Below are 20,648 nucleotides of genomic sequence, written 5' to 3'. Positions count from 1 at the left end.
TTCTTGTGAAGTAAAGTCTATTAATCCCTTTAATTTAGCTCTACGCTTCCAGGTTATCATCCATAGGTTGTCCATAGCTTGCATATAGGTTGTTTAAATACAGACTGAAGTTTATCATTTATGATAAGGTAGTCTCAGAGGAGGGTCTCTATTTTAGATTCCTTGTTTGTGAAGGAGGGATCTGGCAAAGTAACAAATGCTGCTTTCGTATTTGGGGTTGCTGGAGAATACTTCAGGACTTGAGGAGTTGTGTACTTGGTTATTATTTTTTAGTATAGAAGTTTATTTCTTCTGCTTTTGATGATACAGGTATCCTTTAACGTATTTTGCCAGAAGTTGAGCTTAAACTAACAGAAATTTCAAACTTTAAAACTTATTAAATTGGTTTCTGCACTCATCCACAGATTTTCACTGTGCTTGTTCATGCTTTTCGCAGCCCTCTCAGTATAAACATGTAGTGTGTGTGTGTGTATAAATGTATATACCATATACAGCGTAGTATAGAACAACCTTACAGTGCATATATGTGTACTAGATATAATAATGTGCATCTAGTGTGTGTATGCACACGCTGTATATAATAATAGTATATATGCGTATATTTCTTCCTAAAACAGTTCTGGCTTCTTCTCCAGCTTTCCACTCTTATCTCTTTCCACCATTTCCCTCTTGCCAAAACCCCCTCCAGGGAGTGAATCATTCTTTCTAACAGTGGTAACAAGTACTAATCACAAGGCCCTGAATGTTCCCAGTGTTATGGGAAAATTGCCAAAACAGGATTAGGATGGTAAATCTAGTTTCTTATTTCCATAGCTCATGTAGCTTTTCTGTTATAAAGATAGCTTAATAAACTATTATAAGAAATAAATTGTCCAACATTATAATAACTCTGCTTTCCTGAGATGACTTTTATTTATATTCCACATTATACAACGTAGCTCTCCTCCTTGATGCTACTGAACTTCCAGAACCTTCTACCGAAGTGAGAGCTGAGGGAAATGCATGATTGCCATCTTGTGGCACCAAATGTCTCTGGCAAGCATCTGTACAGTCCCAGCAGCCTCCATCTGAGGAGCACCAGCTACCTAGATCTCCCTTCTGTTCCCAGAAAATTCAATTTTACTGCTTTTGACCAAATTTTCCAAACTAGATTATTTTATGTAAATTGCAAAGTTATATAGTTGAAATCCTTGGATTTTAATAACTTATTTTCTCCCTTTTCCTAAACTAAGACCAAGCTGCCTGCTTTTTGTTTTTGCATCCATATTGCAACCAAGCCTCAAGTGCAGGGTACCAAGCTTCCCTTGTGATTTATGTGGCTGAGACAAACTTACCTTATATACAAATCCACGTTTTTTATTTACTGTAATTAAACTACTAGCAAAATATTTTCATGACTCTATCAATCCTGTTAAAATGTCATTGGACCTATTAGGTTAAAATTTCCAATTATTGCTAATTCCTATTAATGAAGTAGTTAAAGTTCGCATACGCAAGTTTTCTGGTGTCTACTCTTTTCTTTTGTGTTATGCTTACCCTGCCTGTACCCCTGGAGATCCAAAAGGCCAGCAAGAAACAAGAGAGGTCTAGTTCTACATAAAAAGGTGGGTAGGTTGTTATGGCAAGTAGTCAGTGACCTGTGTTTTTCAGCAGGAAGAATACACCGTTGATGGTGAAGGTTTCTTCTTTGCTCTTAGCTTGTCTTAGCGTTAGTTTTAATCTTTTGCTGACACTGTCTATTTACTTGCTGTTCACTCACTGGCCAGCAATTCCAAATTATCTCCAAGTTTTACTGTTACTGGTTTGTTTTACACTTTCTGGATTGTGTTCTGTATTCTATTTGTTTTCCCTAAGCCCAGTTTTATCCAGTTCACAAGGTTGCATTCCTGTAGTGAACGCTACTTGGCCACGGCAATTGGCATATATCTCAGTGTCTCTAGGTTTTCAAGGGCTTTGCTGTCATCATCTGCTTGTACTTTTGGGGCCCTGTATGCAATCCTGTTTTGTCAAGTCATCAAGATGTGGCTTCCTGATAAAACTACTAGTGTCTTTTAGCACAAGCCGGTCATTTGTACATCCTTGGTTCTCGGGTCATTGGATGCTAAATAATCATCTCTTAGAAGACATACATATACAATGCTTTGGAAGCTAGTCATTATGAATACCTATTGTGGTGGTACCACTGGTACATTATGAAGATAACTTCATAAGCACTGATGTCTTACAGATTAGTCAGCAACCATTTTTCTTGTCTGGAAACACGGGGTAGACACATGAAAATAAGGGACAGCATTTTCTTATTAGGAAAAAGCAATTTTCTTAACATAGCGTCTTTCCCCAAGGCTTCTTGAGACTGCTCACCAATGATCACGTGTGATAGAGCAAGACACTTTGTTCAGTATAGACAGTTTTTTTTTTGTTCTTATTATAAAAGTTATATAAAATAACATGCAGATATCAAAAAGCTGAGTATATAGAGTAATGGTATTTGCATTGCTTGTACTGAGCCATGAGTAAAGCCATGTGGAAATACGTCTCGTTGCATTTCATTGGCACTTGAATTGTTTCTGGGCTACCATAGTTCATAAACTTCCTGCATAAATGTAATCTTTTTTTTTGAGATTAAGTTTTGCATGTCAATCAGCAACATAGTTTGTGGAAAATGACCAACTTTCAGCAAAATAAAAAACAGGTTCAGTCATACCGTATCTCTCAAAGTGTGAGTGCTATTCAGAGTTGAACGCGGGCCAGCAATGTACACTAAGTGATGTAGACTGATCCATCTGGCACCTGTTGAGGCCCCATCCGGAATGCTCTGTCCAGCTTTATGCCCCAGAGTAATGGAGAAACACTGATAAACTGGAGTGAGTTCAGCAGAAAGCTGCTAAGGTGCTTAGAGGACTGGTGCACATGCCGTATGAGGAGAGGCAGGGGGAAACTGGGTTTTCGTAACCTGGAAAGGGAAGGCTTTGTGGGATCCACCTGCAGCCCTAAAATGGGCTTGAAGGAAAGACAAAGTCAAATTCTCCTCAGAGATGCCCAGTGCAATGGCTGGAGAAACTCAGGAATAGAGAACAGGGCATGATCTGGAAAGGCTGCTTGAATGAAGAAAAAGATGCAAGAGAGAGAAATAGCTGTAGACACTTTGTGCATGATCTTTTGGGATTTCTGTTACTATCTTGAAATAGGAAATACATCCCTTGTTGATGCTCTGATAAATGCATGTAGATGACTATGCAAAGTAAATGTGCTGCAGGGTACTTATGAAGGGGAAAAAGCTCAAACTTTTCTTCATACAGAGAACTTAAGATTCTCCTCTGAAAAGGCATTCTCCTCTGAACTGGCGTTGCAGGCACCCAAATTTGGTATGCATCTGTGATTCCCTTGCAGGTATTTGCATGGAAAATGAACTTGAGTTTTGCTGCGAGGTTAGTCACTGTTCTTTAAGCTTGTAACATCAAGCAGAATTTTTACTTTTTTACTGTGTTCAGTGAGTCTGTTATTATCTTACCAGTTTAATACCTGATTGCCCTGAAACTAGTTCTCTGTGATACAGCTCTGCAGAACAGCCACTCAAGGGGATTCCACTTCTCTGAGTGTGCTGTGAGAGGCGCAAATGAGCACATTACAGTGATTTTGAACTGCCGTAGCAGTAAGGGCTGTTGAGGCTCTCTGACATACCCCTGCCCCTGGGGAAGCCTGGGCCGCACAGTTTGTGTCCTCTCTGTACTTGCACAGCATGAACTCTGGAGTCAGGTGATGTTCTCTCATGCATTTAGTGGGTTCAGAAAGGTACTGCTGAGCCAGAACTTGGGCAGCAGTTGTTTGGCAGGTATGGTAGAGAGAGCAGAAATAAGTTCTTTGCTATGCTGGCTTCACAGGATAGGAAAACTGCAAAAATTTTGACTAAAAGAAGGCAGCAGATTAGGAGGAACATAGGGCTGGCTCCTAGCTGACCTTGTGCTCAAGTGCCTTGCTAAAATGAAGCCAGTGAGCTAATGTACTGAGAAAAAGATGCATTTTTTTTTTTTCAATTTAGTCATTTTAAAGGAGAAATCTCACTTAATCTGTAAAGAAATTGACAAGTATTGTAAAAACTAAACATAGATTAAGCTGTAGCTATAAACCTTTGTTTAACTTGATTCTTCAAAGTGATGAGATATTTTCAAAATTGAAAAGAAGTGTGAATCATATGGGAAAAATAGCAACCGGAGACCCAGAGTAGAATTTTGGGAAGACAACAAGTAAAAAATTAAAACAATTTAAGAAAAATGGAAATTATTAAATTATACTTAGCTTGAAAAGCCTTATTGTATCAGCTATTGCTCATAAATATAGCTGGTAAATATTAGTTTAAGTAGAGGACACAAAGAAAGGGAAACAGCTGCATGGTCAGTGGTGGAACTTGGTGCGGAACCCAGGATTACCAAGTATGTCAAGTACATTTTCCAGTGGACAAAGTATCTGACAGATATTTTCTAGTTATCTACTTATTTGTGTCCATAAAAATATACATAATATCGCTTCAAATTTCTTTTTGGATTTGGCTGAAAGCAATCAGACTCAGCTGTTAGAATGACTGTGCTACACTTTGCACGTGATATACAAATGTGTGTGATTTTTGCTTGTATTCTTCAGTAAAAACTGTATCTAAGCCGTATCACAAAGCACTTCCATGGCAGTCAATGAGGCTGTGTTAATAAAGCAGTGGTGTGTGGGCATTAACCATCATTTAGGTGAGCGCAGAGTGCCATTAATGCAGTCCTCCCGTGGCCTTCAGCAAGGTCAGCATTTCAATTAAGTGATGAATAAGTACATACAAAAGAAAAGTTGTAAAAGCTCAGTTGCCCGTTGGCCCAAGAGCCTAGTAGTATTTAGAATCTAACTGGTTACCATTACAAAGAACAATTGATGAGACTACTCGTCTAGCTCTTTCCTTCAATTCTTTCCTTCTTTTTAATTTTATTTATAACAAACAAAAAAAGATTGACTTTCAGTGACTCTTGCGCCAAGCAACCTCTCCCTCTGTTGCCTTGGAGAGCCAGTCTTGGGTTTCTGTCTCTTGCTGTCTGCTGGCTTTTCCTCTCTCTCACACTTGTACATGAGCTCTCTTTACTCTCAGGCATTGGCAGGGAATCTACTAAGTGTGCATGACTTCAGCTGGCTGAAGATTTGCCTTCAGTGATAACTTCTACTCTTTCCACCTTTCAGATGAATCAAGAATGAAAAAGATTTAACAATATGGCATTACAGTGGGCAGTTGTCCAAAGCGCTTGTCTAACAGCCTGCATCTATGTGGTAGTCATGGCTATCGGATGAACTTTTAAAGTTGTTTGGATGAAAACCTAATTCACCATCCAAATAAACCATATTTTTACACTAAATAAGCCTGCAGAATTTCCTTACCCAGGGACTTCACAACACTTGGTTTGGTGCAAGGAATGGGGATGCAATGTGAAGGCAGGATGAAGAGGGGGGGCAGCAGCAGTCCTTTGTGGCAGCCTGCAGTCACACCACGTTAGGTAAAATGTGAAACTGCACCTGTAGAGGATAGTTCTGTGGTGCTTAAACTGATGGATGTGCTAGCTGCAAGATCTCTGCCCTTCTCCTCTCCTTTGTTGAATGCATGTTCCCTGCCCCCTTCCTTGTGATGGCAGTGGTACTTATATGATTCCTTCCTGAGATGATCGAGGACCAATGAAAAATAACTTTTGGAGAGGGTAATCTACATATGGATCATTGGGATCAGCTTCCTCACTCACTGTGGACCTAGGTGCTAGTGTCAAGACAATGAAGTGGGTAGGGTAGGACAGGTTAGATTTGTATTAAACTGCCATGCAAAAACAGTCTTCTGCTTAAGCTAAGAAAAAGGTGGCTAGTACTCCCACAACTTGCGAGGTTTATAAACAAGAGATTAGAATGAACTTCACAATCATCTTTAATCAAGGATCTGCTCAATGATGGTCATTAGCAGCATTCTGTGTAATAGCAACTTTATGGCTTACAGGTTTCATGTTTCTTTTTAAATTCTATTGTTATAGTCACTTTATTAAAGAATGAGATCCTTTCCAAAACATTCATGTCATCTTACAGGTTGAATGAAGACTAAATCCCTGTTTGTTAAAGGATGTAGTATTTTATTCAATTGATTTTAGGTTTATGAAGTCTTTTATGTTATGTCATGTCTTTATATTTGAATGGTCTTCTCGATAGTTGAATATTTCAACTTTATACTAATAGGCTGCAGAAGAGGGAGGTGAGAATGTGTTCTTTGACTGTTTCCATAAAGGGGTAAAATGCCAGGCTGAAATTTTTCCCACATATTGGTGAAAGAATATGGTGAAGTATTATCTTAATTATTTACAGAGTTTCAGTTTTGTAAAATCAGAATCTTTTGCAAATGTAGGTGAGGATGGGAGCCTTACATGCTTCAACTTACACTGCTTTATTTAAGTATTACAGATATGAAGTCCTTTACTGACAAGTGTGTAATTATGAAACACAGTGAGCTCTACAACTGCCATGCTCACAAGTAGTTTGATTAATTGTATGTGCTGTATTCATTGAAATTCTAATTATGAATCAAAAGTTGAAGATTTCAATTGGAGGAATTAAAACCGCGTTGATAATTTAATTCTATACCTACTGAAATAACAGCATTTCAAATGCTTTCTTACATCTTTTCTACCCCTACCTTAATTTTTTGCTTAATAAACATAGTCAGTATGGTTTTGTTTGTTCATAAGTGCCAGAAGTAGATTTTTGGCAAAATTCACCCTGTAGGAGAGAAACTGTAAATAATTTTATGCTTTTCAGAGTGCTAATTTCTACTGGTACTCACATAAGTAATATATATTTATAACATTTTTACTAATGCAGAATTTACGCCCAATATTGTACTTAAATTGTTGTCAGTCTAGGAAGTACCTAAAATAAATTTAAATATAACGGTGCATTTTTGTATGCTTCTAAATTGGAAACTTCAGGGTTGTGTAAGGATGTGAGTGTAGCTGGGAATTCTGTGCGTTCAGTATTGGACTAATATAACATTTACATGTTTCAAACAAGTCCTCATATCTAACTGTATTCTCACCAGATTTAAGGATTCAGTATATTGACTAATAAAAGATTGGAAATTAATTCACCAAATGTTTGGAATTTTTAATAACTATGTTAAACTATATTAACTACAAATTTCTGTCTGCTCAGCTGTTTTTAATGTGTGCAAAACTAGTATTTCAAAGTACAATTTTATCATTTGCTGTATGTTACTATGGAGTCAAAAATTCGATACAGAATATCATATTGTTCAATATCTAACATTTCTCCTAAATAAGGAGCTGGGGCTTGATTTTACATCTCTGTTTTCAGTTCAGCGAGCTTTTTATGTATTCAAGTATTTGTTGGACTGAAACATAAAGCTCTACATTGGATCCCACTTTTTATTTGCATGAGGTACAAGGCATTAGTTTTCACTTCTGAAGCTCTTTAATGTCTGTCCCTTCCTAACCAGCATTGCTCATTCACAGTCAGCATGATTTCTGCCTCTTATTAGCACTCATTGCTCCTGTATAAATTTTTACACAAGGCTGGAGGGCGTTCCTGGAGAAGTTGATGCATTTACTTCATCCTCTATCAAAGCTTTCCTGTAAGCTGTTTTCCTGCAGGTGCTGCAAAGCTTGGCTGTGGTTAGATGATAGTTGGTGGAGGCTGTTAAGTGTGTGATTTCGTCTCATTGATTCCCAGATTCATTTACCTTGTTTCTCTGTGTTTATAGTAACATAATCTTGTCCTATACTTAGGTTATAAGTTTTTGTTACTGATACAGTTATTTGTTTTATGTTTTCTTACTATGTACTGATTTAATAAGTTAGATCTCAAGGTTTTGCTTTAAAGCATATCAGAATAGTTATTTAAATGTACTTGAGAAAACCTTGAATTAGAACTTTCTGTTCTTACAAGCCACTTTTCAGAGAAGAACTGTATTCAAAATTGATGTCAGACTGGGAACTAAGAAAGAGTTTAACTCTTCCTGTACTGGACTCCTACAGTATGGCAAATAGATGGCTATAATGTGTTTAGTAGCATTTTCCTGGTAAATTTCTTGCCTCAGCAACCAAAAATGCATCAGGCTGAATTTACAGTGCCAGTACTTGAATCATGTTCATTGTGACTGGATAAGTTGGTGGCTGAAAGGTACATCTCCTCACTCCTTAGTATCTGTGATGTTTAATGCTCTAATTATTTAAAAAATACAAACCAAAATGAGCTTCTCAACATGTATCATCTTACTCTTTGCTATGTGTGAAGTAACCATTTGGAGAAACCATTCTAATAGATGCATGTCCATTGAAGCTGAACATTCCTGAGTATTATGCATCTCATTTTTTTCAGATTAATCGTGCTCCAAGCTTTGGAACTGATCAAAAAATAGACTATGATGTAAAAAAGGGTGTTCTTCTAAATGCATTAAAGCTCCTCAACATACGGTAAACTTGTCCTCTTTTTTTCAGTCTGGCTCTCCTTCTGGCTTTAAATGTGTTGTTTGGTTTGGTGCGTGAACTTATTTATTCTTTGCATTGGACTAGTAGAACATGAAAACATTTTATTTCCATCTTCATATTTAAAAAAAGTAAATGCTTCCATTGCTGTCAGTTTTGCTATTGAAATTAATCCAAATTTAATTTTTATTCTTGTTTGTGCTTGCCAAAAATGAAGTGATAATAGTCATTTTCATGCCTTTTAAATGGTTTCTCAAACAGGTCTCTAAGTGAGAATGTGAGTGCAGTTGTAGGAAATTTGCTCTGGCAATAGTTTAATACACAATCAAAAGCTATACTGCTCTATAAGAAAGCCTGGTAGTTGGGATATGCTGGAGAAAATCTAAACTTCAGGAAGATAGCTGCAACCATATTTGTACATTAAATTATAGTACAGAATGATTATAGTACAACTTAAGGTGTGAAGATATTGTAGCCATAAAAGTTAATACTAAAAAAAAAATCTTAGTGAGCATTTGACTACTAATTTGTATGTTGTAAACCACATGACTGGCTGAAGGTTACAAATGATTTACTTCAGATGAAAGTACATCTCAGTTGCATTGTGTCAGTTTAAGATGCTTAATACAGTAGATCTTGACGCACCAATTTGAGTTCTGAAAATTGATGTCTGAACTCCTCTTACTGTTATGTAGCTATCAAAACCTGCATTACGTGAGGGCCTATGGGAACGAATGTGCTAGATATATTTTGCAATATATTTCATTATAAAAGGTCTTTAACATATTCAGCAGCATAAAGAAATCTTTTCCTAATTTTTACTGAGGAATACGTCTCTTTGGATTGACATGCCTTATGATATATTTGTGTTTCAGGACAAGTGATAAAAGGAGAAACTTAGCCCAACAGAAAGCTGAAGCTCAAAAAAGACTGTATGGTCAAGGCTCAATGAAAAAACTGTTGCCAGGTTCCTCGGATTGGGAAAAGCAGCGCCACACACTGGAAAGGAGAAAAGAAGAACTGGTAGGATGAAAAAGCGCTATTTCTTGCCCATGGCTTATGCTCTCTTTGTTTTAATTGTCTTACTTTCTTGATTTGTAGAAGGAAAGACTTGCACAAGTCCGTAAACAGATTTCCAAAGAAGAGCATGAAAATAGGCACATGGGGAACTACAGGTAACTGTATTGACTGTATTGGTGGGAAGAATTCAGTGCTTTGATTAGGAATGTTGGAAACAAGTATTTGTGGTACATGATACATGTATGACAAAAATGAGTAGGCATTTATAGAAAACGTATAATGTAAACCAGGCAGTATGATTTCTTTCAGATAGCACTTTTTCTGATTCCAATTTTTTGTATGCACTTAAGAATTTAAATGGCATCAATCACTCTAGTGTTTGTGCAAGAGATTTGCTTGAAAGATGTGATTGTTCACGTTCAGTTCTATAATCACGTATGATAATTCGTTTCTCTGGGGTGGAGGACAATACTGTGGTGTTAATATTCCTGCATTATTGTACAGAGAATGAAAAATCAAATCTGAATGTTCTCTGTGATGCTTCAGAAACCTTACATTTGGTAATGGCATTTGAAATACTATATTCATATTTCTACACTTTGATTTTGGATCTCAGTAGACTTAAAATTAAATATCTTCAGTTTTTGTGGTAAAATCTGTTCAAAAGGTTGTTTTAACTTGTTGGTTATAAATGGCATTGGCCAGAAAACAATATTTTTTTTGATGTTTTTACTTTATTTCTTGACATTAGCTTCAATGAGAAGTGAAAGCGAGGCCAATGGATATTTGGTGAAAGGGTGCCAGGGTACTGCTGAGAAGAGATGTTGGGAACATTGACCCAATCTTTACAACATTCATCCAGGATGTAGGAGGTCTGGGTTTCTATCTTTCATTCTGAATTAGTCAGAATGTCTTTGCTGCTGTTCTTCTTCTCTGCTTTTTGAGCAGATGTTCTATACTTCCCAGTAAACTCCTTTTTTAAACACACAGATTTGTTTTTTTTTTTCCTTTTTTGATGAATTAACATTTTGCTAACAGAGACTGTTTGTTTGTAACATTCCCAGTTTTAATTACATTCTTTCTTGACATATATAGAGCTGAACTAGTATATCAAAAACAACACAATGGAGCAGTTATTTTCATATTAGTTGGACTTGAAGAAAGAGAAACATGATGCTTAAATACGTCTCGGTTTTTCTATCACTTTAAAGTCTGACTTTTTAACTGACCCTATTTCAGGTTGCTAATTCAGTTGCGGAATGAATGTGAGCCAAATGTTCTCTTTATTTAGCCTTTTGGTCGATCTAAATCAATAAAATGCAAACATGTTTATTTTTTTCTCTGTAAAAAGTGTCATTTCATGAGAAATGTGCAGATGTAAATAGGCAGAACAGCTGTGTGTTTTCTTAATACCACATGTTTGCAAAAAGGCTGAAGAATAAGCAGAGCCTGTGAAGTAAAGGAATTTTGGCTAGAGATACAGATTTCATCTAAGCATTCAGCAGTATTTTCTCCTTGTGATGTCCTTCTGCAGAGCAGGACTAGGTTGTCTCAGGTACTGCCATAGAATCATGGAAATTTGGGGTCCTAGTATTGCTGTTTGGATTAGTGCTTCCTGCGAAGCACTTCCAGAGAAACCTTTATGTCTACACAGCTTTTGAATCCTAATCCTATGAACAGTTTTTTTCCATCAGCCTCAGTAGGTTTTGATGTAGGCACTATGCCTGTGGATGTCGATTCATCAAGTAGCTTAGACAAGTGTCTGTCTGCAAGTACAGCTAGTCCGTTGATTTCATTAGGATCCTGTGGTGTTCAGAATAGGATGCTTTCAAATGCTTTCAAGCAGTTGTAAATTTATGAGGAACTGAAAAACGTGTATATGTCTTTGAAATAGCCTTTAGCTGTAGTCTATTTCTACATATATTTGAATATCCTTTCTTTAAAGTAATTGTTCTACAGTACTTTTTCAGCACTAGAATCAACACCATTAAACAGTGTTGACTGCAACTAGATTAGAGTTTGTATATGTATGTGAACTGGAACCACCTTCAGGTTGTTGCAGAACTGCTATGAGTTGAATAGGATCATGTTCAACCTTCTTCTATTGCGACAAAATCATAATGAAAGATACCTTTTCAAGAAAGAAAAGACTGAAAAGGAAAAGGAGAGAGAGCCTTGTAAAAAGTTCACAAAAAAACACAAAAACAAACAACAAACCAAACGTACAAGTCACAATGTCAATTAATATATAAATGGTACCTATGTTTTACACAGTGCAGGCAGAATTAACTTATTACAATAAGTTAGAAATTAGTCTCCCATCTCCACCATTTCTGACTGTTTCAGGCATTCATCGCATAGATTGGAGCGGTTTTCTTCAAAGCCCATTGTTACTTGATGAGCATGAATAAATCACTGAGTCCTGTTTCTTAGATGGTCATAATCTTCTTCCCTGTGATTCTGGAGAATAATAGCATAGCTGCTGTAATGGAAAATCAGAGTCACCCTGTATGTGCACGTACCAGGAAAAAATAAATAAATTCTTACAACATGTATTTCCTCCTTTTTTGTTGCTGAAGATTTAACATTCAAGTGCAGTACATATTCAATCTTTAATGTATGTCATGTCCATTTACTCAAAGCAATTTTTCAGATTTTCACTGTTTTGTGTCCTTTCACTGCTAATAAAAATTATTCTGTGGCACTGAATTTTACAAGCAATATTTTGTTAATAGTTCGTGAATCTTTTACACCTGGATGTACTGTTCAGACTCCCCTGAAATTTCAGAGTATTGCAAAGCCATGTTTGCGTACATCTCAGGAATGACCTAATTGCATTTTTTTTTGGCTAATTGTTCGTTTAAACCACGTATGTGTTCACTGAGTTAAGTCTAGGTTTAGAGAGCATTGTTCAGAGCGAATGTTTCATGATATGATATGTATTCAATCTATAATTATTATGTAATATGCATTACAGAAGGCTCTGAATTAGCTGCATTACTTTTGTTCCTATTTGATAAGGAACTCAGCTTCTATCTTCCACTTAATTTCATTTTTTTCCCCAACAGGCGAATTTACCCTCCTGATGATAAAACATTACTTGAAAAGTATGAGAGCTTGTTAGCCACTGCTTTCCAGACATTTCTTGCTGGGAGAGCAGCTTCACTTCAGCGGGAAATGAATAACCCTTTAACAAGAATGAAGGTACTGAAGCACAGAAATTGGCTTAAAGTTATTTATCTTGGAATTTATGACCTTGCATATTAGTTTCACGATAATCATGTGTGATGGCTAATAAATAGCATTTGATAATGTTTCCATCATTTTATTATTATTCTTTGTGCAGCTTGTGGGCCAGATCCTTGAATCTGGATGAACTGCAGTGGACCCAGGGTGGAGACAGGCTAGCTGGCTTTAAGCTGCTTTTCAATTTCCCTGATCCTCAGCCTTACCCCTGGCCAAACCAGAGGTTGGCAGAAACTGCTTATGAGCTGGTAATTGCCTCCTTCTTCCTCCAGTAATGTCCCCAGCCTATTCATCCACTTGTACAGATTGGAATGAGCGATATCTTAAAACCAGCTCCGCTAGTTTAAGGAATCCAAAAATTCTGCCTGATTGCGTATTTACGCAGTCAGAGATAGAAAGCAGGAGAACTGCTATATTTAAAATAACCCAATAACGTGATTTAATTTGAAATCTAAGAAATAATTTCCCATCTTTGTAATTGGCATCATTCGGCAGTTTTGCAGGAATCTTTTGTTCAGCCCTTTCTTCAGACTTTAATAAATGTTAGGACTTGATTTTACCTTTTGATTTTGTGATGATTGCAAAGAGAGATGCATGCATCAGAAGAAATACTGTTATATCCTCCTTTGGAGGCATTCATAGGCTTATTTTAGGAATTAATAATAAAAGTAATTTCAAATTCCTACCAGTTGGCTCTTGAACTTCGGACGAATAGGATAATGCCTTGCTTTGAATTAATCATATTGAAATTCCTGTTGCTAGGAGGAGGACATCCTGGATCTTCTGGAGCAATGTGAAATAGATGATGAAAAACTAATGGGAAAATGTACCAGGCAGCGAGGACCTAAGGTATTTTACTTTCAGACACCATATTTTTTAAATTCTACTCCAAAAAGAGGTAGTCTGAGAATTTTAAATGAGCAGTTTAGTTAGCTGATTCTGGTGGAAGTTTTGTTTCTCATATTGCTATTAGCTTGTTTTTTGTTTTTTAATTATGAAGAGAAGCATAATTACCTTTTGTCCAGCTAAATCCCATTAAAATTTTAACTGGATATGGGATTCTTTTCCTCTCTAAGCTGTTCTGAGGAATTGGTCTGCATGGCAACAGCTGTTCTACAAGAGACTGCTTCATTTCAGTGTGTGAAATGATCTTTTATATCCATAGATTATCTCAGAAGAATGCTTTGATCTTTAATCGATTAGTGCTACTAAGGAATTTTGAGATCATGGGATAAAAGGCACTTTGGAAGCTCAAAGGATTAATTATGATTATGATGTATCTGCAGCTTGCTTACTAGCTAAAAAGGTCATACGATATATCTTGGAGCCTGTTTCATATCCAAAATTTGATTTTAAAGTGAATGTACATTATTTTTAGCCTAATACTTTCTGCTTGTGCACATTGTTCATGCGAGTCTTTGCCTTAAATACACTGTGTCTCTCTGCAAGATGGTAAAGATGAATAGTTTGGGCTTGGCTAAAAGAGGTATGTTTACTATATCCTGCAAACATTTTAGGTCAAGTCTGCTTAGAGGAGCCTGCTTTTAAGTTCCTGACCTCTGATAGATTTGTTTAAGTATGCACGTACATTTTTTTTACAGCATTTTTCGTTTCTGAGAACATGGTATACAAATCTTGGAACAGGTGAATTTCCTTACAAAATGAATGCTGACAATTGTCCCAGGCTTGCAGGGCTACTAAATATGTGTGCAAGAATCCGTGGAGCTACATCTTTATACAGGTGTGCATACTGGAAAGATAATTGGTATATCCATTCTTGAGTTTTGTGAGCCAGTGCTTTAACAGTTGTGGACTCATTTTAAATATGACAAAACAAAACAAACAAACAAAAAACACAAAAAAATGGAAAAAACAAAACCCCATCCGGTCCACCCTGGCAACACACTCAACCCACATTCTTCATGGATTGTTTTCCTTGAGGCTTGGTTTTCAGTTCTTTAAAATGGGGTCACTTAATTCAAGTTTAACATCCCAGTCACATTTTTCCTTTTTCCAGAAGCCTGTCTTTTCCCAACAGCCCTCAAAGAGCATCTATCTGGTTGACTGTATGCACGCATAGATGATCTATAATAAGCTCTACACTGGTTGCACAGAAGCCATTTCCAAGCTGGAGGCCATAAACATTTAATAGAGTACTGAACTCAAACTGAAAAACTTCTTTTAATTAGTTTTAAGTTAGTTTTAAGTCTCAATTTCTGGCGGAGATTATATGATGTGGTCTTCTTTTATAGTAGACAAATAGATTCTGTAGCTTAGAAGCTGTTCCATCAGATCAACATTGTTTGCATTAATGGGAGAGAGAAAAAATTCTGCATATTGCAGAATTCCCACTTTTTGCCTTAAAAATTTATGAGATCAAATGAGAGGGAAATGAAACTAGCTTATTGAAGGAGGTTATTTCTTTTCTTTGCAGTGTGCAGACTCCATGCTGTACAGGATATGCATTCCTGCATCTTTTTTTTAGGGTCCTGGTATACTTCTCAATCCTTTAAGCCATACACACAGTGAAGGCATGTGACTGGGGACTTCCCTAGTTGCACTCCCTTCGAAATACGGATGTCTGTTTCGGATAGTCCTTGTATCTTGCACCAAAAGAGTATCACCTCTTTCCTGTAAGGAGTAAGGTGAATATAGGTAATAATATGCATTTGATTGGCTACCTCTTTGTAAAGGTCTACTATGATATACATGGTGTCTAGTATCTGTCTCTATATAAATCTGGTGAGGTAGGCAGTAGAATTTACTATTGCCTGTCAATCTATCAGGTAAAAGAGTAATTTAGAAGTAAAACTAATCTTTTGTAAGCATGAAATACTACAAATAAAGATCCATTAGGGTATCCAAAAAGTAACACATGCAAGATCTGGTAGACAAAACAAACCAGTATATTTCACCTCAAGTCCTGTTAAATGAAAGGTTGTTTGGGAAGGTCATAACATGCTGGCCCACTGACAGAGGCTACTGTTTAGGAAGTCAGATGCTTTGCCGTGGCACACTCTCTTCCTTGGAAGAATTAACACTTAGGACTCTGTGCAGAGTAGCTGGAAAAATAGGAAGAGAGAAAAGCGTTTTCCTCTTGATCCTCGTCCATACACATACATATATTTGAGGGGTAGAGGGCGTGTGTTTGTGTAAATAAATTTTGCACGTAAAAACAATTCCATATTTGCTTGGAGGCAATTTTTGTCTGCAAGTAAAATATTACTGAATTCTACTTAAACAGAAATTATTTCTGGAAATGTCTGGTTTATTTGTAGCCTCTAGAGGGCACCTTATACTTGCACACTGTAAGGTTTACTCTCCCACGTTTATTACATTGCACTGGTTCTTTGTGTAGGAAAAAGAAGTAAGGAAATAAAATAACATAGGTATTTTAGAGGAAATGAGTAATTACTTTTATTTTATTCTTCTTATATAAAATCAGATGAGTCTAATCAAACAAAAACGAGGTTAGCATAAGGGGAAAATCAAGGTGATTAGAATTGCTAAGCAATTTAATATTAAACTTTTAAGCGGTCAGTTTAAACCCAGATCTGGCTATTATTTGTCATCATTGCTTTCTGTAATTTCTTTGACTTTTCTTTTTATTCTTCTTGGTTAATTGATGCAAAGTCTTAGTCAGTCTGTTCTTATTTTTTATTGTAAAAAGTGTTAGAAACATGCATATGATAAGAGGAAATAATATCTACTTTAAAACCCCTGTGATTTTTAATTGAAAATATTCATTATTTCATGTATAACTCATCCAGAATGTCTAATCAATATATTATTTCTCCATGATATATACCATTTCAGGATTGGGATACCTAGTTTTGAGAAAGCAGTAAGTGTTGAGGCACCTTAATTTGTCCTTTTGGCAGGTAGATAGACATCAAAATACTATTTTTGTAATTTGAACAATTGCCAGGGCTCTCCACAGTGGAATATACTTCTTTAACTCGTCCTTATCCAGTTTGACATCTTGTGCTTGCATAACCATACTATCACTGTTAAGTTAGTGGGAGAAATCTCTTTCCTTCTTTGCCTGGAGTAGAAGTTTAGGTAGCATATGTTTATTTGTAAAATATCGCCCTTCACAGTAAATCTTTGTGCATTATATTATATTAAAATAATGAGGCAATTTAAATTCATCTTCAGAGTTTCTTCTATTTCATACTGATCCAAAATATGTTCAGAAATTACAGTATTTTTTTTAATGGGAGATTTAATTGCTTTTCATTAGACAACTAGGAAGATGAAGCCATTACCGTAGCTTCTTACAGCTGACAATTACTGGAATGAAAACTTAGGAAAAAAAAGTTACCATATGAGACCTCTTAGGTTGATAGATATAACGGTGGACACTGTATTTTACTTGTCTGTCTCATTGCTGATGTAAGAAAAAAAAACGTCATTTCTGTTCTTGCATCAGTTTCTCTGTCTCCTACTTTTTGCTTTTTATCTTACATTACTCTCGGTAATAGCATGAGATTAATTACCTAATGAGACTGAATCCCATGTACATATGGGGTATCAAAGACGCCTGTCATCGCTTGCTATACCCCTTCAGATTCTGCCTTCTACAGGATGTGGATTAATCACTTTCTCTTTCAGAAGTGTACCAGACGAAGTTCCCTGATGACTACTTCACAGTGATCACTGTTACAGCACAGCTTCAGTTATTGCGAATATCAGTTAGGGATTGCAACTGATTGCAAATAGTGTTCTGTATAATTTGATTCACTGTTTTAAACTATAATATATATCAGGTAGTGTAAATCCTACTTGAAATAAACTAACATTTTCACCTTACTATATTATGCCGATACTTGTATGAGAAAGTTTGGAATTATTGTGTCATTAGTTTAATAAGGTGCTTAAAAATTTGGGACAGTCTAAATATTTACAAATGAACCTCCCTGAATCAGAGACATAGTGTGATAGTAAAGTGTTCTTCTGGGATTATAAAGGAATTTAATTTTTTGCATTTATTTATTTTGCTTTAGCCCTTGTATTCTATGCCAGAAAGTGCACAGCCCTTAAGAAAACTTAAGAACTACAATAGTGATAGCAGCTGTGATAGTGGTAGCAGTACGTCAGAGTCTGGAGAAGAAACTGAAAAGGAAGATCATAATGAAAAAAAAGAGAAAAAAGTATCATATGATCTTGAAGAAAATAAATATAAATCCTTGGAACGATCAGGTAAGTTAAGTTACCCCATTTCTAAGTCAGGTCTTACATGGTGAATTATATAGAATGCTTGAGTATTTCAGAATATATCAACAGTCATAACTCAGAGTTAAACAGTGGTTTGTTCATTTAATCTTCGTTAAAATCTTTTCTAAAATAATTAAAAAAACAAAAAAGGAAAAAAAATGAATATTTTTGACAAGAATGTCAATGGGAAAAAATACATCTGGATTACAGTTGAAAATGGTGTGAATTTACTCTTAGATTTTTTTTATAAGATTGTTATTTTTTCCTTGTCAAATAAAGTTTCATTAAGCTTGAATTTGCTGGAATATAGAAGGGATACAGAAATACATCTGTATATATATGTTTCTGATGAGATGTTTTCTTGCTTACTGCAGAGTGTTAGTGTGACTGTGTTCTGTTGAACATGGTAGATATAATATGCTCTTTTTTTTTTTTAGAGGTGTATCGTCTCATAGAATTTCATCATTTAATTACACAAATACTTCTAAAGTTTTATTTTTCATAGGAGCGTCCTTTATTTAGTAGGAGGCTGAATTAAAAAAAAAACAACCTTACAGCTGTGCAGGAGCAGATGAGTTAGACCAGGTCTACAAATATGTGTTCCTTCAACTACATTTTCTCTTTCTTCCATATTCTTCTAGTCAAGAAGACTAATATAGTAGCCACATGCTTTTTGACCCATAGGGAATATGTACTCTGTCTCAAATCTGATGCGTGGATTGGAGTCTACTTGATTAAAGCTGACTATGAGGGAGAAATAAATGTTCTTACAGAGTATATAACATATGTGTTATTAGAGGATCTGACATGAATGACTACTGCATATAAAATTGTTAGTCAATGTAAGTTATTGTACAACGGATGTAAATGTGATAGTCATATGTGTTGTTAGTTACACAGACTGAAAAATGGGTGTCAAAAGACTAATAAGTAATTACATCATTCCTTTAATTTGTCTGCAGGTAGAATGAACTGGAAACCTTCAATTAAAAATATAAGATCTCCATCATATTCACCCTCCACATCATCTGCAGGTCCAATAAGGCGTTCTGTAAGCTGCCCTCGTTCAATATCGAATATGCAGTCACATGAGCAACGTCCCTTCTCGGCCAAAGCATCTCTGCAAATCCAGCGTGCATCCTCAGTGAATAGGTCTCGTTCTTTAAATTGCAGCCCATCTTCATCCAGAGTCTCTCAGACATCCAGCCTGGGAACTATGAATTCTTCGGGGGTGAGTTAGCAAAGCAGTTACATTCAAAAAGTGTTCTATTTCTCTAAAGCTTTATAAATGCATTAATAATTTTTACAATGTCAAAAATCCTGATGTACTGTACACAGTTGATTCTATTTTAACAGAAACTCAGGAATGTAAGATCTCTACATGTCTTACAGTGAGTGCTAGCTGTGATCTTCCAGTGTTTCTGGTGCAGCTATACAGATAGTACGTTTATGAAAATGGAATCTTAGGTAGAGCTTTTGTGGCTTAGAAACCCTCTCTCCTAGGCAGTTTTTTTTGTTTGTTTCTGTTTTAAAGGTAGAAAGTTATTACTTTAGCATGAACCACTTAAAAAGTTTCTGTGGTTTGTTTGGGGACTGCTGGTTCTGGAATAATGATCTGCCTACCTTCAAAATTTTTAGTGACAAAAACACATCAGTACTTGAAAAACAGTGTATACTCCTAGGATAAATGCATTGTATCAGATTAAAACATTAATAAGATTTTGTATGGCTCTTCATTGAAGACGTAATTACTTTGCAGCCTACTGTACCTGATTCAAATAAACCGTACCACTGCTGCAGAGCTCTACTTCCAGAGTTAACAATTTAAAATCTATAGGCAGTTCCTTGTCTTCCTTAAGATTTACTGACTTGCTGTTGCAATAACAGTGTCAGAAGCCTTTTTTTATTTTTTTAAGTGAGGGTAAACCTACTTTCATTTTGAAGCCTGTCCCTGAGACAGGCAAACATTTAGATTTATGTGGTCCAACTAAGTAATTAATAGAAAAAAAAATCATAGCAAATAAAGATTTTTAACTGTTTAGAATCTGTGTGCTTTAACAGTGTTTTGTGTGCTTTAACACTTTACCGGTATATTTCTGGAATATACCTTTTATATTTTTTTCTTGTTGTGACCAGACTGTCATATTCTTTGATATCTCCTTCATAACCCAGACATTGCTTCTGTCATTCCATGGTGGACCACACATCCAGTTACCCCCAGGCGGTGTTTGCTGGATCTATATCCAGCTAATTCAGTATTGTATTGAGTGTTCATGCCAGTGTGTTTCAATTCGTCCTTTGGTGGCTGACCCATATATTTCATCACCCAAATAATTCATCTGGAGAGAGGGCAAAACAAATTGGCACTTCTAACCCACACTTGCAGCCTTTCTCCACTGTGTTGAGTTTTGACTGTGAGAAATCCTTTTGTAATGCTAATTAATGTGCTTCATAGTATTTACGATCTCTAATCATCATTTTTAGCCGGTAGAACACACATTGTCTGTTTTGCCTGTGAGGCTTTGTCTAAATGATGAAAAAGAACCCTTTTAAAATTGTGTGCTGACATCTTGCAAAATACTCCTTAACATGGTTTTCCATCTTTAAAGTCAGCTAATAGAATTGGGAAGACATTAAGATTGTGTCTTCACCACAACATGTTAA

General features: G+C 36.1%; 1 protein-coding gene across 12 annotated transcripts in view; it reads left to right on the top strand.

The window, feature by feature from the left end:
* Positions 1-20,648, top strand: part of TTLL7 (tubulin tyrosine ligase like 7) — a 73,268-nt gene that overhangs the window by 33,520 nt on the left and 19,100 nt on the right. For all 12 annotated transcript variants that reach the window (XR_013954370.1, XM_080602553.1, XM_080602556.1 and 9 more), the window contains 7 exons: positions 8,395-8,489; positions 9,377-9,524; positions 9,603-9,676; positions 12,590-12,725; positions 13,530-13,616; positions 17,774-17,969; positions 18,947-19,215. Coding sequence is in view for 11 of the 12 variants with exons in the window: in XM_080602553.1 (XP_080458679.1) it covers positions 8,395-8,489; positions 9,377-9,524; positions 9,603-9,676; positions 12,590-12,725; positions 13,530-13,616; positions 17,774-17,969; positions 18,947-19,215 (1,005 nt within the window). In the remaining variant the exon portion in view is untranslated. The remainder of the gene's footprint in view (positions 1-8,394; positions 8,490-9,376; positions 9,525-9,602; positions 9,677-12,589; positions 12,726-13,529; positions 13,617-17,773; positions 17,970-18,946; positions 19,216-20,648) is intronic.

Source organism: Anser brachyrhynchus (genome assembly GCF_964034855.1).
Source record: "Anser brachyrhynchus genome assembly, chromosome: 8".
NCBI classification, from domain to species: Eukaryota; Metazoa; Chordata; class Aves; order Anseriformes; family Anatidae; genus Anser; species Anser brachyrhynchus.
The sequence above is the reverse complement of the archived record's forward strand: the minus strand, read 5'-3'. Positions and strand labels throughout refer to the sequence as shown.